The sequence below is a fragment of the Alligator sinensis genome, unplaced genomic scaffold (assembly GCF_000455745.1).
Source record: "Alligator sinensis unplaced genomic scaffold, ASM45574v1 scaffold1992_1, whole genome shotgun sequence".
Classification (NCBI taxonomy): Eukaryota; Metazoa; Chordata; order Crocodylia; family Alligatoridae; genus Alligator; species Alligator sinensis.
The window spans coordinates 106444-124795 of record NW_005843341.1 but is presented as its reverse complement, the minus strand read 5'-3'; the positions used below and the strand labels follow the sequence as shown (position 1 = coordinate 124795).

The window sequence follows — 18352 nt, the reverse complement described above, 5'->3', positions numbered from 1 at the left end:
GACAAGGCTGTCTAAGCACCCACCAAACTTCAGGATACATATGTAATTTTCCTCACATAATAGTGACCATCATGAAGGGGGGCTGTATTTGAGAGGCATTTAAGTCATCTTCCACTACTGTCCCTTCCCATCATATCAAGAAGGTTAAGTCGGCAGTTGTTTTTGAAGTAATCACCAAAAAGTTAGTTTCCCAGCTGAAGGGGTTGAATAAAGTTTTATAAAAGGCTTTGCAATGCTCCCCTCTTGGGCCAAGGTAACATGTGGAATAGGTTGGCCTTCAAAAGCTGCTGTGAGGATGCTGAACAGGCACTTAGAGACTGTGGCTGTACAACTCCTCTTGCTTTAGCAGTGTTAGACATGAGGTTAGACTTACATGGTTCAGCTTATAGGAAGGGGATGGTTGAGAGAATATGCATGGGATCAGAAGATAAGCAACTCTAACTGGCTAATTCTGCTACCAATAAACTTACTGAAAAATGGGTGTGCTGCCTCTGGAGAGAAAAACTTCCCTCTAGAACTTGAGTAGATAGAAGCAGCAAAATAAAAAGACGATGCAATTTCTGTTTCTATTCTGCTCCACAGGCCCATCTCTTCTCCAAGCCTAGGTTTTCCACTGACAGTAGAACTGTTTTGTTTTTTGCTCTAAGGTGAATTATTACAAATCTCAGTGATGCAGCTGTCAGCCTGCCTGGGACTATTTACATGCCATTTATACCAGTGAGGTGACTGAGTTCAGCAGCTTCTTAACTCATAAAGTTATCAGTTACTGTGATTACACAGGCCTGCTCCTGCTCACCTGCAGCCTTTTACTAGCCATGAATGAAGCACACAGTAACTTACAGAGGAACTGACAGTTAAAACCAAGTTGCCCAATCTGTTTTAAAACTTCCAACAGAAAGAGGAAGTATAACGGGCTTTTCAGAGGACACTGCAAGTTCTAACACTGGGGCACATGGTATGAAACTGCACCAAGGTAAACTTTAACAAGGCTTGAGTAAAAGCCTATTCTCCTTTGCCCTGCTCCCTGCCAAAGAGTCACATAGAGAGAAAATGTCTCTGTTCCCTCCACCTTGCAGGACAGGCATCACTGCATGATGCTTAGCTAGGGTTTCAGCCTGACCAGGGGCTCAGCACTGAGCACAGGCTGCAGGTTCCTTTCAGCTAGCTGCCCAAGGGAAGAGTATTGCAAATGCTTTTTCACACAAGGTGCAAGAGAGCTGTGACTCAATCAAACTTGTGCACTGACTGTGAACAACTCCACTGCACCAGTGCTCAGGAGCCTACATCTCTACTGAACAGAGGACTTGGCCGAGGCTCCTCCATCAGGCACAGAAGCTTTGTTCTAGGCTGGCAGCCCACAGACTGACCTGCCTGCCGCTTGCTTTCTGCACTTCATCATCCTCCCCATCCCCCATTTCTACCACTGACCTTGCTACAGGGAGGTGGCAGAGCTTCCTTGGCTGTTGATGGGGCTCCAGGCTCAGTTCCTAGAGGGGATTGATCCTCACTGTGTCCTAAAGAGAGAACTTGCTTCAATCTGCTGCTTTAAAAGCTGCAGGATCACTGTAGTTGACAACACAACACAATGAGAGGCAATCTCAGCACTTCAGCACCCCTCTGGGTGGCTTACACCTGACTTGTGTGTAAAATAACAAAGCAGCTGGTCCCCAATGGAGAGAAAGGACCTTTCTGTCTGTTCCTTCATGATGCAGTACAACAGCAATAGTGGTAACTACTTAGAAACCTCCTCTGGGTGCTGTTCAGCAAATACCCACCGTCACAGGGCAGAAGCTAACGTCACTACCAGCATACAGCTGCATTTTGCCTAAGCTCTCAGTGGGGTGAAGGCACTGCAGGCTATGCTAGAGGCTGCTGCCCTTCCCCTCTACTTCAGTCAGCAAGTTGTTGTGCTGAGTTTGCTCCCAAAGGGCCAGCAGTAGCCTGTTCACTGCTGATGTTCTATTCTGCAGCCAGTCTGCTCTTACACTTCTCTTTTCTTCGCTCTTGGGGCTCTGTAGTCTCTTCAGGGCCTGTTTCTGAGCCTGGTTCAGGTTCCAGAGGCAGTGAAGGGGGCTTGGCCAGGGGAGCTGATATGCCAACACCTGAGTACAGAAGAGAGAAAGGTTATTCCAATCCTTCCTCTTTAGGCCAGAAGAAACAGTATTACAGGAAAAGCAGAGGAGTCAAGGCTATGCTGTGCCTGTATCATGACCTAGAATGACCTAACCCCTCCAGGCCTCGGCTTCTCCTTTCACCAACTAGTGTTGGCACATGCAGGCAGGAGCCTTTAGCAGTTTGTAACAGTGCTGAATGGAAGGGACATTGGTTAAGTAAAGCAAATAAAGCTCTACTTTCATAAAGACAGCCATGAGGAGAGAGAGGGGCAGTTGGGGATACCATAAATGGTCTCTGCAATGTTCTTGCATCCCTTACATCATTGGTGTCCTGTCTATTCTCTTCTGCAAGAATTCACTGTGCTGAGGAAAAACACAGAAGCGTGACTGGATATGAATTACTTGCAGATTGCTCATGTCTGTAATTGCAATTAGCTTGCCAATACTGCTACATTCTTACAGGTTCACCAGCCGCTGGTCTCAAAGCCCCTAGAGGTCTTTATTTCTGTTTTACAGAAATGGAAATGAAATGCAGTGACCAATCTGATCTGCAAAGCCAATAGGAGCCCAAAACAGTTTGTATTATTTCCCCCCTCGGAGAGTCTCAAGTAGGGCTGGATTATACTCAAGTGGAAATAGAGACAGCCCACTGTTTTTGCAGTAAGAGTCTGTGGGGAAAGCAGATATGCAAGAACTAAAACTACATAAAGTAATCAAAATGACCTAGTTATATTCTCAAGTAGTTATTTACATGCAGACTTGAACTGAATGCTGACTGAAGTTGCAAAGGAGCTCTGCTCCGTGTTCTGGCATGGGGCTGAAGGCTGCAGAGGCAAGAAAAAATATCCCTGATCCACATTTTGGCAGGCAAAACCCAATTCATTCTCTTTATATTTTGTTTAAAATTTTCCTGGAAACAACTTCTGCAGGAAGCGGAGCCTGGGCTACAGAACCTCTTGCCTGCTTCGGCCCCTTGCAACTAGATTTACCTGAGCAAAAGCATCCCCACAAGCAGTGCTATCTAACATTCTCCTCAAAACCAAAGAGTGAATAGGATAGGGAAGAGGAAGTTCAGTCTCTCAAGCTCTGGGTCAGAAGGTAGCCCCACACCTTCCTCATATATTGCAATTGCTCCTTCGTTGCTGAGGATCTCTCTCTCTTGGACTGCCCTGAGTAGGATGGAGCTCAGAATAGGAAAGCCAGGTTTCATTGCAAAGGAAGGCTTTGAGTGCCGCCAATGTGATCTGGACATCATCAGACATCTCCCTTCTCCCAGCAGCCTGCCCCTCGCTCTTTTTCTGTCAGCTCTCTTGTCATCTGACAAATGAAGACAAGAGGCCTGGTTCCTGGAACCAGCTCCTTCCCAGAGCATGGGGGGAAGAATTAATGGTTCAGAAGTGTCAGGGACATTAAGAAACACAGGGCCAGATTTCAGGAACTGTGCGAGAGCCCTACAGTGCAACGCAGCCCCGACACCAGAGGCAGAGCCCTTTTGTTCCAGGTGCTTTTACCTCAAGAAGCGAGGCTTGGCTGATGCTAAATTTTCAGATCTATACTGTACCACCATCTAAGGGTCTTGTTAACATGTGCCGTGCACCAATATACAAAGAAAGGGACATGCCTGCCCAGTTGCTGTACCTTCCAACATTCCCTCCTCTCCTACTTACCTACCCCATAGAGGGACTTACCTGAAGAAAGCTGAATAGTCTTCCCATACCCAGCTGCTGAAGACATAGCTTGGCCCAGGGCTTGGTTAGAGCCCAAAGGCTGCTGAGTGCTGGAGGGTTTGCCAGATGCAGCTCGCTGCTTTGATTTGGAATCTTTAATCGGTTTAGTCCAGACCAGACTCTCCCCCACCTGCAGAGCAGCTCCCATCTTCTGGGCCATGTCCACCATCTTCTCATGCAATAGACAGCAAGAGAGAATTGCTACCAGGAATGCAATAAGGCAGACAGAACAGCAGTGCCAGGCCCAGCCCGAATCACTGAACTTCAGCTTCCATTTGTGAGTTTTGGCAAAGCAATAAGAGAACAGCATCACCCTACAAGCAGTGGTGTTCAATGTTTTGGCCCCATGGGTTGAATGACTGTTGTGAGGCTGATCCATGGGCTGGATCAGCCCCATGTGCTAGTTTTGGGCCCTGCACTGCCTCTGCCTGGCACACTGGGAGCAGGCCACCATACACCAAGTTTGGGCTCAGGGGCCCTGTGCCACCCATGCACATCAAGATTGGGCCCCTGCACCCCAGGATTGGGCCCTGACACCCCACTCTTCCCCTGCACCATCCTGTAGTGGGGAGGGCCATGCTATACAGCCTGCAGGGCTCCCCATGGACCCAGAAATTTGGCAGCAAGGGAGTGGTGGCACCACTCTCCTGCTGTCAAATTTTCAGACCTGTGGGGAGCTCCATCGGCTAGATGACGTGGCTCTGGGAACCAGATCTGGTTCACAGGCTGAGGGTTGAGCACCCCTGCCCTAGAAGACTGACCTTTTCAGCAAGGGTGGCAGGAAAGAGCTAAAGGAATTAGCTGAAAGAAGTGCGTTTCCCAGCTGGCTAAGGCAAGTCTTGCTATAAGCACTTATGCACAGGAGACAAGCTTCTGCCTCCACCCATTATATTTATATCACCCAGGCCACCTTTTTTTAAAACTGACTGTACAATACAGCTGTAGACTCACCCCTGTGGAGATGGCTGAGAGTTTCAGATGAGCAGTCTGCTGGGCTGTACCCAGGCACTGCCTTTCGCTCATTACCAGTATCTTAAAGGACCAAATTGTACAAAACTGGCTAGAACACACGGAAGCACCTCTCTGCTAATCTGTTCACTTAATTGAGAAGGAACCCTGCCTTGTTTCTTATTGATTGAAAAGCCTGATTTATTAGCACTGAGATGAAGCAGGCAGCTTTCATGGCACAGCTGGTCTAGTTATACATGTCTAGCTCACAGCATTCTTTTTCTAATAAGTGTACTTTGGCCTCAAAAGCTGAACCTCCTGCTCTTTTAGTGCTACTCATAACAACACAGCTACTTGCTCACATCTGCTACTTCTTACCAACTTACCTCAGGGTCAAAGTCCAGAGTGCTGGTCTCCTTCAGTACATTGACCTTCTTCTCCATTTCCTGGTACTGGCAGAGTGCTCCCTTCTTATCCCCCTGATTATAGAGCAGGACAGCATAGTTCAGATTGACCAGGGGATTGCACCTGTAGCAAATACACCACATAGGCTGCATGATACATGCTGCAAAGAGCTACAGTCTTAAGTTCTCTGTGTGAATCAACCCTGACTAGCCCAATACAGAGCTGAGCACAACAAGCAAAGCTGGAGCAAACAAGCCACAAGGTACTGCAACAACCCTGGTGACTCTGCTGTAGAACAAGGGATCAGAGTGATGCATGGAGACTGCCATCATACTAGATTTAAGGTGGTTTGGAAGATTAAATTTGTAACCCTTGTTTTCAGTCACTTTTAACCTTTCATGCTGACATACATGCTCTCTGTTGGATGACAAATTGCTTTTTAAATAAAAATGCTTCATGTATTTTTTGAGCAAGAATAAAGCACTCGCCCATTCCCACTCACAAAAAAATGCATGGAGCTTTTGGGACCAATTCCACCAGTAAAATGGCTGGGGCTGTAAACTGAAATGCAGTGATGAAGTGGCCTTGGATAAATGAAGCATGTCAGCATGTTCTGGGTTTGACTTGCTACCTGGCTTCAGAGCTGCTACAGAGCAAGAGGGTCAATAAGCTTCTGTGCTCTTCATCAGGTGTGGAGCTATGGTCAAGCATGACTGATGGGGGAGTCATTAACACTGAAATTGGTTTTGCATGGACAATCGTACACACCTGGTTCCCTGAGTTTTAAATGGGGTCAGGCTCCCAGCAGTTTAATAGGGAAATCTGTGCCCAGAGCCCATAGTCTTCCATACAAAGCCAATCTCAACATTAACAGCCCCTTTGACAGCCCAGCATCCCCACCAGATTAGCCTAGTTGACCAAGTGTTCTTGTACCCAAGGACTGTGTAAGGATGACTGGAAGTGAACTGTGGCTGTGCTCTTCAAGTCTCTGGCTAGAATAAGTGCTCATCAGTGAAGCTTGGAGCTGTGCTGCATGGGTCTCTCTCTCTGAGTACAAATCTCCCCCATGTTTCTCACCGTTTTTTGTTGGATTAGGGCAGAAGGATGTTGCAAAGCCTCTGCCTTGGCCCCCATACACATGGCAGTGCACAATGGCTGACTGTGTGTATGGGAGGGGTGGCTCTTTACAGTATGCGAGTTGATCTGGGTCACTGATTCACCTCAGTCTTCCAAGAGCTCCCTGCTTAGGATTATGGGACAAAACAACTTGGTGGCATGAGACCCTGTGGTTCCAGACTCCAGAACAGGCATGTGCTATAAACAGAGCCAGCAGGGCCTCAGAGTACTGCAGAATAAATCTCTCTCTCTTTCTTTCATTCTGTTCCCTCTCCCTCACTCAAAAACCCCCTATGCTTTCTCATGTGTAAATAGCCACTCAGATAAATAGTAGGTAATCCAGTAAATAAGGATTCTCATAATGCATGTGCACAAAAAAGCATGGACACCCATAGCACTGCATTCCCAGATGTCAGCATGCTCTGCTGTGTAGCCTCCCATTCTCCTGTGACAGTAGCATACACAGATAAAGCATTTCAGAGATTTCTCTCCTGGAAATCTCATTCTCCAAGGCATCTAGGCTCTTTGCTAAGGCACAACAGCCCTTTGTACTTTTCCCTCTAGCCGTCTCAACAAGTGCCAGAGATATAAGCAATCTAAACAACTAAGAGAAGTATAACTCTGTGCTCCACCAGTTTATTGCATAATGAACTCCAATTCAATGGCCAAGGTCTTTTTTTTTTTTTAACTTGATTAGACAACAAATTTTATATTTTAAGTGGGATGCCCACATTTTGCCTGAGGGCTGCACTGACAATGCAGCAGGAGTCTGAGCTCAGTGCTTGCTTTTGAAGAAAACTGAACAAAGTGCATCTGCCTCATCTCTGATATAGAAAGATAACCCAAACAGAACCACTTCCAGCATGGAATCGAAATAACCTGATGTTTGCTATTCATTCTTGCCACAGGCTAGGATGCAGACAACCAGGGCTTGCATTTGGCCAGGCCTTCTTTAAAATCAGAATCATCTTCTAAAGGGAGAGATGCTAATAAAGTGTGTGGAGTGACAGCATAATTTATAATTGTTCTTCTTCCCCAGGGAGGAATGATATAACATGTATGCACCAAGGTGAGACATGCACATCTATCATAACACACATGCCAGGATAATAGCGTTTTGTGCAGTCAATGAACAGAGATGCCTGAGGGGCTGGCACTTACTCCTACTGCGCAGCAGAACTATCAGGGTTGACTAAGGAGTCCAGCACCACTATAACACCACTATGAGCCTTTCACTAAGGCTGCAACCTAGGTACTGAAGACTTAAGTTTTACAGATATTGTCCAACAAACAGAAAATCACATTATGTGCAGACCATGACCAGTCTTAGGTAACAGATGCAACAATGCTGCAACAAAGGAGACTGCTAGAAAAAAGATCTAGCAGCACTTAGGACCCAAACCATTAATTTATTTCTCAAATGTGTGGCCTGCAGGCCAGATATGGCCCACAGACCCCTCTTATCCAGCCCCTGGTGCCACCCCTGGGTCTGAATTGACCCAGACTAGCCCACTGGGCAGGGCCCAGGGTGTGCATCACAAGCAACACCCATTTCAACCACTCTAGAAACTGCATGTGTGTTGCCTGCCCCAGGCATGCACTACACACAGTGTCTGCTCCAGCTGGTCTGAGACTTATGCTGCATGTGGCTCTCACAGGCACCATGTGCAGTATGGGTCCCAGACTGGGTGGAGCAGATACTGCATATGGTGCTGTCCTGGACCAGCTGCTGAGGGCACTGCACGGATTCCAGAGTAGCCAGGCTGGAATCCACACTACATGTGGTACTGGCCCTGGACGGACAGTGTGGCCTGCAGCACCTGCCCCGCTCACTCCAGGATGCATGCTGTATGCAGCAAAGATCCCAGAGTGGCAGGCATGAGAGCTGTGGTTGCATAGGAGGTCTAGCAGGGATCTGAAGTCTGAGCCTGCTGATCCAATCCGGCCCATGTCACTCATCTGTCCCATGGCACCAGATAAGTTTGATACCCTTGATTTACTTTAATAGAAAAACTCAATGGTTCCACAACTATAAACCTTGCTGCCAGTATCAAAGCCCAGGAAGCAATGCATAAAAGCTGTGAACTGGGGTAAGAGAGACCAGATTTGACTTCTGAGAATAGTAGCTAGAAATCTAGATTGATCTCTCTGTATTAGATTAGCCTTTCCCTAAGAGAGGGGAAGTGTCTGGACAGGTCAGAGAACCTTTAGTGGGAGGAAGAATAACCACATTCTATCCAGTGCCAGGAATAAGCAACATCTTTTATAAAGACATCTAAAAGGTCCTTTTCCTTCCAGACCTTGCTCTGGCACCCAGGCCAGTATCATGCTGCTGCTGCTATAAAAATTATTCATAAAAGTGGAAACTGAAACTCCAATCATCTTCCCAGCCAAACTGTGCGAGATATGCCAGCAAAGAATGCCTGTGGGTATGGGGATTCAAGCGCAGAATAACTGGAAAAACTACAAGAGAAGTCAGCTGAACAAACCACAAAAGATTCAAGGCTAAAAAAGTCTGGGTGTGCCTCCCAGAAGTCACTGACTGTTAGCTCTAATTTCAGCTTTGATGAGGTTTTGTTTTTCTGGTAATTGTGCATGGCTCCAGTATCCTAAGACTGACAGATATTTAGGCTGACTTTGTAAAGCTGAGTTCCAATTTGTGCTCTTTGATCTCCTCTCACAAACTCATAGTCATTGCTGAGCTGCCTGGATGCTCTCCCTTAAGTAATTTGCCTCCCCGACTAGCCATAGAGGACACCTATACAAGAACAGCGAGGATTCTCCAACGTGCTATAACTACAGCACGTCGGAGCAGACTCGATTAATTAAGTCTGCCAGAGCATGGTAATTATTGCGCTCCAGCACACTCCAGAGTCTTGTTTATCAGCATCCTGCACTTAAAAATGGTGGCAGGGGCACTTTTAACTAAAGCTCAATGAATGAGCTTTAGTTAAAGCACCCCTGCTGCCATTTTTAAGCATGGGGATGCTGATACACGAGATCCTCTGGGAGCTTTACTTAGAGCAGTTCTTGGGGCCGCTCTAATTAAAGCACCTCTCCTCCCCACCCCCACTCCCAGAGTACATGTATAAACGCCCAGAGTGCTTGGATTCTGAAAGTGAGGAGAGACAATGCAGCTGGACTTGCAGGCAATGATTTCGGTGGATGCTTGTTTTATAAATGCAGTGTGTTCTCTTGCTGTAACAATCCAGTGTAGTGTTATGAGTCACCTCTGACATGTTATTGGTGAACATGCACTTCCACCCTGAAAAGGGATTCAATAAATATAACATGGGGGATTCTGTGTGCCTTGCCTCTAGACGAACCCCTTGTAAGCATGCTCTGTTGGCAAGGTTTCTGCCTGCAAATTCTCTGTGGGCTCCAGAGTCAGCCTGAGACTTTTCCCCCTTGCACACTACAACAGGGAACAGATTTGGCAGGCCCGGCTGCTTCAAGGAGATTGTCTGTAGTGGCAAATGAAGCAGCACCTTCCCATATGAACTGAACTTAGTTAAGAATTTGGCTGAAGTGACTCCAACTGCCTTTCCTAGAAATAGGTTGGGTTAACTGATTTAAAGAGCTTTTCTATACAAGCAAGCAGTGACAGCTATCCCTGATAACCTATAGAGTAAGGGGACACTTATAGGGTTCACGTAGCAGAGGAAAACTGCAGTAAAATATCCTATGTTGTATCTGAAAAACTTGTGTCCCTTTTTACAGGGTACACAACTTTCAAAAATACCTATGACCCTAAGCAAAGAAAACCCTCTCATTCCTGCCACCCAGCTCTTGACAGCTGAGACTTGACTGGAGCTTTGTAGTGCCACCTTGTGGCTTTTGCAGACGAAATGTTAACCTCCTGTGATAACTTCTCACAGCCTGATTAACAGATTAACAGAATTAACAGATTAACAGAATGCCCAATCAGGACCACTACTCCATTGTGGCAGATGCTTGATGTACTTGCAAGGAGACACTGGTGCAAGGTTTTCATCAAATTTGCTGAAAAATGCATTTTTGAGAGGCCAAAAACTACTCACAGGTTCAAACTGAAATTGGTGAATGATTTGGCCAAAAACAACAGAAAAAGAAAAGTAAAACCCAGAAACACTGGAACAGCTCATTCTGGCATTTCTAAAACAAAACGTTCAATTTTGAGGTTGGGGACTGGGGAATTCACAGAGGGAATTGCAGACATTGTTCACAAAATGGTGGAAGAGGAAGCTTTGCTGCCATCCACCTCCTACCCAACAACCCACTTGGTTAGATTCTCAGATGTCAGAGACACGAGTTCAAGTTCCCCATGCTGCCCAATTCAGAGTAAGAACTTGTATCCAGACCTCTGCTTCCCTAAGAGAGAGCCCCAGTCTGTCAACTATTGGCTCTTCGGAGGTGGTTCTCTCCAAGTTTCTCTTGTTGAAGCTCTTTCAAACCAGTTACATCAATACAGTGGAGCAGGAACTGGAACCTAGTCATTCTCTTTAGCCCACTGAATTCTAAAGTATTTCAGTTTGGGGTTTCTTCAAATAAAACTCTCCTCTGATTTTTTAGAACTACCACATAGTTATTTGCTTGGCTCTAATAATGAAAGGATGCTCCCTTGTCCCAAAGGTTTTACAAAGGAACAAAAGGATTTTACAAAGGAACAAAGTACAAGAAGGGACCCGAAGTATGAGAGGGAAGGCAGCTTGTTTAACTAACAGAGACAGGCACAATTAAGACTTACTGGTCCAATGCTACGGCTTGCTCATAAGATCGCTTTGCATTCTCAGTATCTTCAAGGTTTGTCAGAGCAACTGTACCAAAAAACAGAAAAAAGCATTTCAGGTCTCTTGCAAAACAGCAGACAATTTTTCTCCTTTTTTTCATTTGCAAAGGGTACTTTTCAGTGTCAGCACTTTATCCTACTGCCCTTTGAGACCCCAATATACAGCAAAGAAACCTCTTCTGGGGCCAATTTAAAAGCATTTAGTTAATTGAAAGCATGGTGTAAATATGCTTGGGTTACAAAAGGTCTCATTAAACCTGCCAGTCAAGGCAGCTGCAGACAGCCATAATCTGTCCCCATGACGCAGCATGTCTTGCTCATATCCAGAGTCCAGGGCTACTACAATCACTTCCACATGGATGATTGCAGCATCTGAGGAAGCAACTGGGGATGCAGCCATTGGTTCCCAGTTTGCGTTTGAATTTTAGGTGTTCTACAGCTAAGCTGCCTGCTCAAAGGCTAGGTTTCTATACAGGTGATCCTTATTTAATCTCTCAGTAACTCTGTCAGACTGAGGATGACGAGACAGATTCCTCTCAAACTCACATAAACTGTTCGCCACTGAAGCTGCAATATCTGGGGTTTTGTTTCTAGAAGCAGATTCAGTGCTGGTGAAGAATGCCAGGCTGTGGATACAGCAGGAACCCACACTCTGGCCCCAAAAGTCACTGTATGAATAGAGAAGTTTCAGCTTCCCTGCATGACCTCCACAGACTCCTTGAAAGGCAAGCTGGGAAAGCAGTGCAGTGTCCATAGCCCCTCTGTTATCAAACAAAGACTTGGGTTGTGATGGTGGACACCCACCTGTATCAAAAATTGTACTTAAACAAGGGGGTCATGAGATGGAGTGGTCATGACTGATCTGATTGCAAACCCATCAAGTCACCCAGGAGTGAAAAGCTCCTAAACATGGATGTGCTGAGCTGACACTTCAACTCTGGGCTCTCTCCTATTAAAACTTTGCATGTCCCACGGAGGATATGCCTGACCTGTGTATGTCCACGAGGAACATAGACAGAGAGAGTTTACCTGCCAACAGCATGTAGAGCTCCCCCATCTTGGGCTGGAAGTTGATGGCAGCACTTAGGAAGTGGAAAGCAGATGCATACTGCTGCATTGTCAGGTGGACCAACCCCAAGTTGTACAGAATCTTCCAATCAAAGGGAGCCAAGTAGTTAGCGCGCTTCAGGCAACTGATTGCCTGCAAAAGAGAATGGCACTGTTCAATGACATGGCTTAAACAGACTAGGTAATTCTCCAGCTTCTGCCACATGAAAAGGATTCTTCTTCCTCCACAAATAAAGTTAAACCACACATAAAGGAAGGCAACTTACCGCCACATATTTCTTCTTGCCAAAGAAGCACATTCCAATGTTGTTCCATAGCGGGGGGCTTTCGGGCACAGCGCAGGCTACAACCCTGTACTTGGTGAGTGCTACATCAAAGTCTCCATGGGTCTGCATCATACTGCCTGCTGCCAAGATAGCCTGTAAAAAAATGCAATAGTGTTTGGCTGAGGGCACTCACTTCCACCATACACAATGGGAAGGAAATGCTACAAAGTCACTGAACTAAAAGCATTTTGAGTCCAATGCTGTGAAGGGCATCTTTCTTTTGGCAGTCCTCTGATAAGGGCTTTCAGGGTGACACACATAATACAGAACAACTGGGAAATTCAAGAGCATGAAGGGAGAGGATTGGGCATTTGGTTCTGGCCGACATGGCTCATTAATGCTGGATTTTGACTAGCCAATAGTGTCCACTGCACAGAACACAGCTGCAGCTTCCAGAAGTCTGGTTTCTGAAAATGTCTGTGTACTCGTAGTTTCTCCCTTCCCTACCCCAACAGATTAAAACAAACATTCCCAAGGCAATGTAAGAAGAAATTAACACCTTCCTTAGCACCAAGACATATCCAGCAAAATCTGGCTAGCTCACACTACTGACTGCAGCTGACATTGCAAATCACTGAATAGACAAGATTGAACAAAAAAAACAAAGCTATTTCACCAAAATTAATTTAAAACTGAACTATGCTTGTCAAATTATTCATAATAGCTCACAGCAGTCTGAGACACAGGCTGGAAGAATAATGAAGTTTTCATCATCATAGTACTTGGTTTATTCTTATACCTTGCTTTGCCACCCATAGTTCCCTGCCCTCTGCTCAGAGTCAGATTAATTGCCATATTTGGGGTCAGGAAGGAACTGTGCCCCATGGTCAGACTGACAGGGACTGTGGGAGTTTTTGCCTCCCTCTGTAGCAGAGGGAGGTGGAGAAGAAGGGGGAAGCATATTTTAAGAACCTTTGCAAGCAGGAGTTTGGCCACTGTGGTCCCCCTGTTTTATCTGTGGCAGATTAGGTGTGGCAGTTATGTCTTGTGCCATGTCCAGGTTGACTATGTGGTTTTGCTAGGAGGTTGGATAATGAATTTATATAGGGTGGTTTGGATAGGGATGATTCTGCCTCAGGCAGAGGGGTTGAACTAAATGACCTTTAGACTAGAGGTCCATTCCAGTCCAACTTCTCTCTATGATTCTATGATTATCCCCATTTTTCAGAAGAGGAAATAGTCACCGAGAACTGAAGAATCCCATTGGAGTCTTAACAGGGAATTAGCTTCAGGAGTCAGGAACAAAACCAAGATCATATGTTTGGTTAACCAAGTCCAGCCTCCACCCCCCGACACACACACACTAGGTCTAGGACAGAGACTGAAGTTTGCATCTGGGCTGTGCAGACAAAGGAAAGTATGGACAGGATAACATGGTAGAACATTGCTTGCATCTGCGCTTTGCTTCTGAACATAGCAGAGGTATAACAAATGCACTGAAGCAGGACACACAGCTCTTGTGATACATGGCATCATTTTGAAACAACATGTACAAGATGTTTGTAGAAAAGTTCATTCTTTCACTATGAAAAACACACAACTTTTAATAAAAAAAACCCCAAAAGACTCTTTAGATAACATCCTCTGTTCCCTGGTGGATGAAGGTCACAGACATGTGTCCAGTTTTGGGTGCCACACTTCAAGAGGGATGTGGACAACCTCGAGAGCGTTCAGAGGAGGACCACTCATATGGTTAGGGGCCTGCAGGCAAAGCCCTATGAGGAGAGATTAAGGGCCCTGGATCTCTTCAGCCTCTGCAAGAGAAGGCTGAGAGGTGATCTTGTGGCTGGTGAAAAATTAATTGGGGGGGGGCGTGTGGGGGGCGGGGGCGTGGGTTCGCAGCAGGGAATATGAGATGCTCTGTTTACCGGGGGACCCCTTGGGGTAACTAGAAACAATGGCCACAAACTGACAGAAAGCAGATTTAGGTTAATCATCAGGAAGAACTTCTTTACAGTAAGGGTTGCCAAAATCTGGAATGGGCTTACAAGGGAGGTGGTGCTCTCCCCTATCTTAGGGGTCTTGAAGAGGAGGCTAGACAAGCACCTGGCTAGGGTCATCTGACCCCAGCGCTCTTTCCTGCCCAGGGCAGGGGGTTGGACTCAATGATCTGCTAAGGTCCCTTCCAACACAAACATCTATGAATCTATGCATTTTGGAACAAGTTTTTGGGGCATGGCCCCTTCCCACCTCCCCATGTTCAGGAGCTGAGCATATCCAAGAAACCTTTTCCGTAGGAATTAGCCTAAAGTGACCTAACAGGCGCTTTTCTACTCCTATTGGTACCTTATAGTTGCTGGGATCATATGTAAGTGCATTTCCAAGATGTTCAAATGCTTTCTGATAAGCCCCAAGCTGCAAAAATAAATAGATATATAAATAACTAAAGACTCAAATGCAGGCACAGATGGGTTAATAAATAATATACTAGTTCCAGATAACAGAGATTCTGGTTCCACCATCATCGGAAGCAAGGAATTCAGAAAAAGTTAGCTTTATTCTTTTCCTTCTAGGCAGTGTTTTTACTTCACAATCCCCAACCAGCTGGATCCCTGCTACTCACCTAGCAACACAGGGAACGCCATGAAATCGGACACTGACCAACTAGACCAAAAGGCAGACTCCTCCATTTATGCCATGGTTTAGGCTGTACAGAAAGTCATTCTGGATGGATATTCAGCCCCCTACCCCCCAGCAGCATGCAAGGCCTGCACAGAAATGGTCACATGTATAACCTACTGGCTTCAATGGAGCTAATCCAGAGATTCCATTTGTGTAAGCAAGATCAAATGTGTCCCAAAGTGTGGGGTTTTTTGGCAAAGAATTTATAATGGTTACCCAAATCCAAGATGACTCTGAATTGAAGATTCCCCCCATCCCCCAATAATTAGATTCTAGACATGGAAAATTTACACATTTGTTATAATTTTCCATGTACAGAATCTAATTTTTGGAGGGTTATCTTAAATTCATTCCCTGCACCAGCAGCAGCAGCAGAAGGGTAGGCAGCAAAGCCTGATCTCTGCCCCTTGCTGTTTGTCCCTTCTACCACTTGCTTGCCCTGTTGCCAGCCACCCCCAGTGATTCTTGTACCCCAATGTCTGCCTCCCCATACTGCCTCCCCATGCTTGAGCCCCCCACACTGTGCTCCTTGCCACTTGCTTCCCCTGCTGACTGCCTCCCACTACTCTGGCATGGTCAGGTGGGGGCCAGAGGCAGCATGTGCTCCATGCTCTGTACTCTGGGCCAGAGTAGAGTCCTAGCTGGAGCTGGAGCCATGACAGAAAGGTAAGCAGTAGTGGTGGGGTGCAGGAGGGTGGGGGCAGGAAGAAGTAGAGGTGGTGGGGTAGTAGTGGTGAGAAGCAGAGGCAAGGTGTGGATAGCAGCTATGGACCCAACTCCAACCCTGCCCCCCCATTCTCAAATCTAAAACAAGGGACTCCCCCCCCAACACCATGTTGAATGGGGTGAGGGCAGGACCTCATCTTGGATATGAATAAATATACTATTCAAACTCCATTCCCTCTCCCCGATGCACTGACACCACTGATAGAATTGGTTTCATATCTCTTGTAGATCACAGAGACAATCAAGACTGGTAAGGGATTTGGAGACAGCCTTTAAAGGTTTTTAAAGTGAATTGTGGAGTCCAAAGATGTAATAAGTTGTTAACAAAGGAAGTCAAAATGTAGAAAGCTGGGGCTCAATTAACCAGGGGACACAGGCTCACATTGACAAGCCTTGCCCCTAGATGCCCTGCCACCTAGTAGTATTTACAACTGTCAGACTTTCAGGCTCCCTATACAGTGTGTGTGGGGGGGGGGGAAAATCAGTGCTCCAGAACTGGTTTTTACCCAAGTCACTGATTAGCAGGGAGCTGCCTAACTCAGCTAGTAGAAAACATGGAGGACAGCAGAGTGGCTGGATCCAGCCACCACCCCCACAGCCCCAGGCACTTCTCTGTGGGCTAGAGAAAAGTTGTCTCCTTTTGGGATTTACAGCCAAGAGCTCCTTCTACCCAAGCATGTCCGTCCTTTCTTTCTTGCTAGAAGAAAGAGAAGGTGGTGGCAATGATGCTGGTGCCTATCTTTTCACTTAATTTCCTAATGGCTGGGTTATGGGAAATGCAGTTCAAATCCCTCCTTTACCTGAGGAGGTTCAAACCCACATTTCCCATATCCCAAGAGAGTGCCATAACCACTAGGCTACAGGGTATTCTAGAATGGGTCTATCGGTCTCTTCTGTTGAAGCTGTTCCACTCTGCATGAAATAATCATTCATTAAGCATCAGGGAGAAGGAGAATGTAAGTCTCTAGCTCAGTGGCTAGGACTCATCTGGGATGAGGAAGACCTGGGTTTTGGTTTCTCCTCCAGTGTATGTTTAAGTATAGAAAATGGAACAGCTTCAGCAGAAGAGATCAGGTATTTTCCAACCCAGAACAGCTTAAAAGCTAAGGGTTAGGAGGCTTTCTTGAGTAAAGGAGGGAACCAAACCTGAGTCATTCACATCCCAGGTGAGTGCCCTAATCGAGGGATGTCAAAGTTTTGGTCTAAGAGCTGTCATCTGGCCTGCAGGGCTGAAAATATGTGGGTGGAGCAGGTGGTGGTAGTTGCTGTAGTTCCTGGAGCTGCAGCAAGTAATGCAGCTGCCGCTCATACTCTGGACCCAGCTGATTCTGGTTCCTGCCTGCAGGGAGCCCTGCACTGCTTACCTGGCCTGCGGGCCCAAATGAGTTTGACACCTCTGCCCTAATTAATTACTAGACTGTGAGGTAAAAGGGTGGCACTTCCCTCCTGGCTCTGTACTGTGTGGAGTTAGAGGTACTCTGAACATGTTTATGGAGCTGGGCCCTACAGGCAATACTAGCACAGGTATGTCTGTCACGCAGTTTGTGAATGCAGCTGGGCTCCAGTTTGAGAGATGGGTCCCAAACTGTTCCCATGGTCAGGGCTTGAGGGGTTCTTTGCATGCCTACCTGCAGAAACCGAGATGCCTAGGGAATGCATATACTTCCAGGGTTAAACAGGAGTTAAGGCTCTAAAGACATGTCCAGATCAGCAAGCACATGAGGTATGCAGCACTGCAGACCCATCTGCTGTGCTGTACACCATGTGGGCCACACATGTAGGCAGTCCCTGTGCTGTTAATTTTTCAGTCCATGCCTAAAAAAAGAGGGGCGGGGCATGTGGCAGCAGCATGAGCAGCCTGAAACCCGAGCCTGGCCAGCCAGGCTCCCTGCTCCTGAATTGGCATGGCTGCAGCCCCCAGAGGTTGCTGGGGCCATCCCAGGTGCTGGCCCCAGCCTCCCCTACCTCACCTGGGGCAACATGCCACATGCCAGAGTGCATGTGCACAGGCTGCTGCTGTTTGTCCCCAGGGAAACGAACGTTCCAGCTCTTGGGGATGCGCCCTAAGTGTTCAACTTAGGTACCTAAAGAAGTAGTAGCTGCCTAACTTCCCCTGGTGAATCTGGATGTGAGTGTACAAGTTTCTGGTCACACAACCCTGTCGAGGCACTATCCCTTAATTCCCCTCTTCTGCTTCTTCCATGGCTTTGCTAGTACACTTTGACCTGAGCCTACTGCACCTTTTCTCTGAAAGTGCTGTAGTTCTCTAGACTGTGGTTGTACCAAATACTGCAAGGAGATAGCACTTTCAGGTAAAGATGATTTTTCATGCGTAACCCCAAGTCCACAGTAATAAATGTGCTTTTGCTATTTAAATTGATTCTGTTTTTTTCTAAGGTGCATTAGCTCACAATTTCATGGCTCTTTTTCTAGGTGAGTAGCTTGCTAAGCTCCTGCTTGAGAAACCAGGGAGTGACAAGTCATGTTTTATTGTACTTGAGATGATTTGTATCACAAATAGAGCAGCTGCCA

At 46.5% G+C, this 18352-nt stretch overlaps 1 protein-coding gene across 3 annotated transcripts in view; it reads right to left on the bottom strand.

The window, feature by feature from the left end:
* The window catches only part of BBS4 (Bardet-Biedl syndrome 4), a 93556-nt gene that overhangs the window by 19088 nt on the left and 56116 nt on the right, over positions 1-18352 (bottom strand). For 2 of the 3 annotated variants that reach the window (XM_025194913.1, XM_025194912.1), the window contains exons 10-16: positions 14759-14827; positions 12413-12565; positions 12108-12279; positions 11037-11106; positions 5176-5317; positions 3803-4010; positions 1429-2102 (exon numbers count right to left, since the gene is read on the bottom strand). In XM_025194913.1, the coding sequence (XP_025050698.1) occupies positions 1960-2102; positions 3803-4010; positions 5176-5317; positions 11037-11106; positions 12108-12279; positions 12413-12565; positions 14759-14827 (957 nt within the window). In that variant the 3' untranslated portion in view covers positions 1429-1959. The remainder of the gene's footprint in view (positions 1-1428; positions 2103-3802; positions 4011-5175; positions 5318-11036; positions 11107-12107; positions 12280-12412; positions 12566-14758; positions 14828-18352) is intronic. The other variant, XM_025194914.1, reaches the window with a different exon arrangement.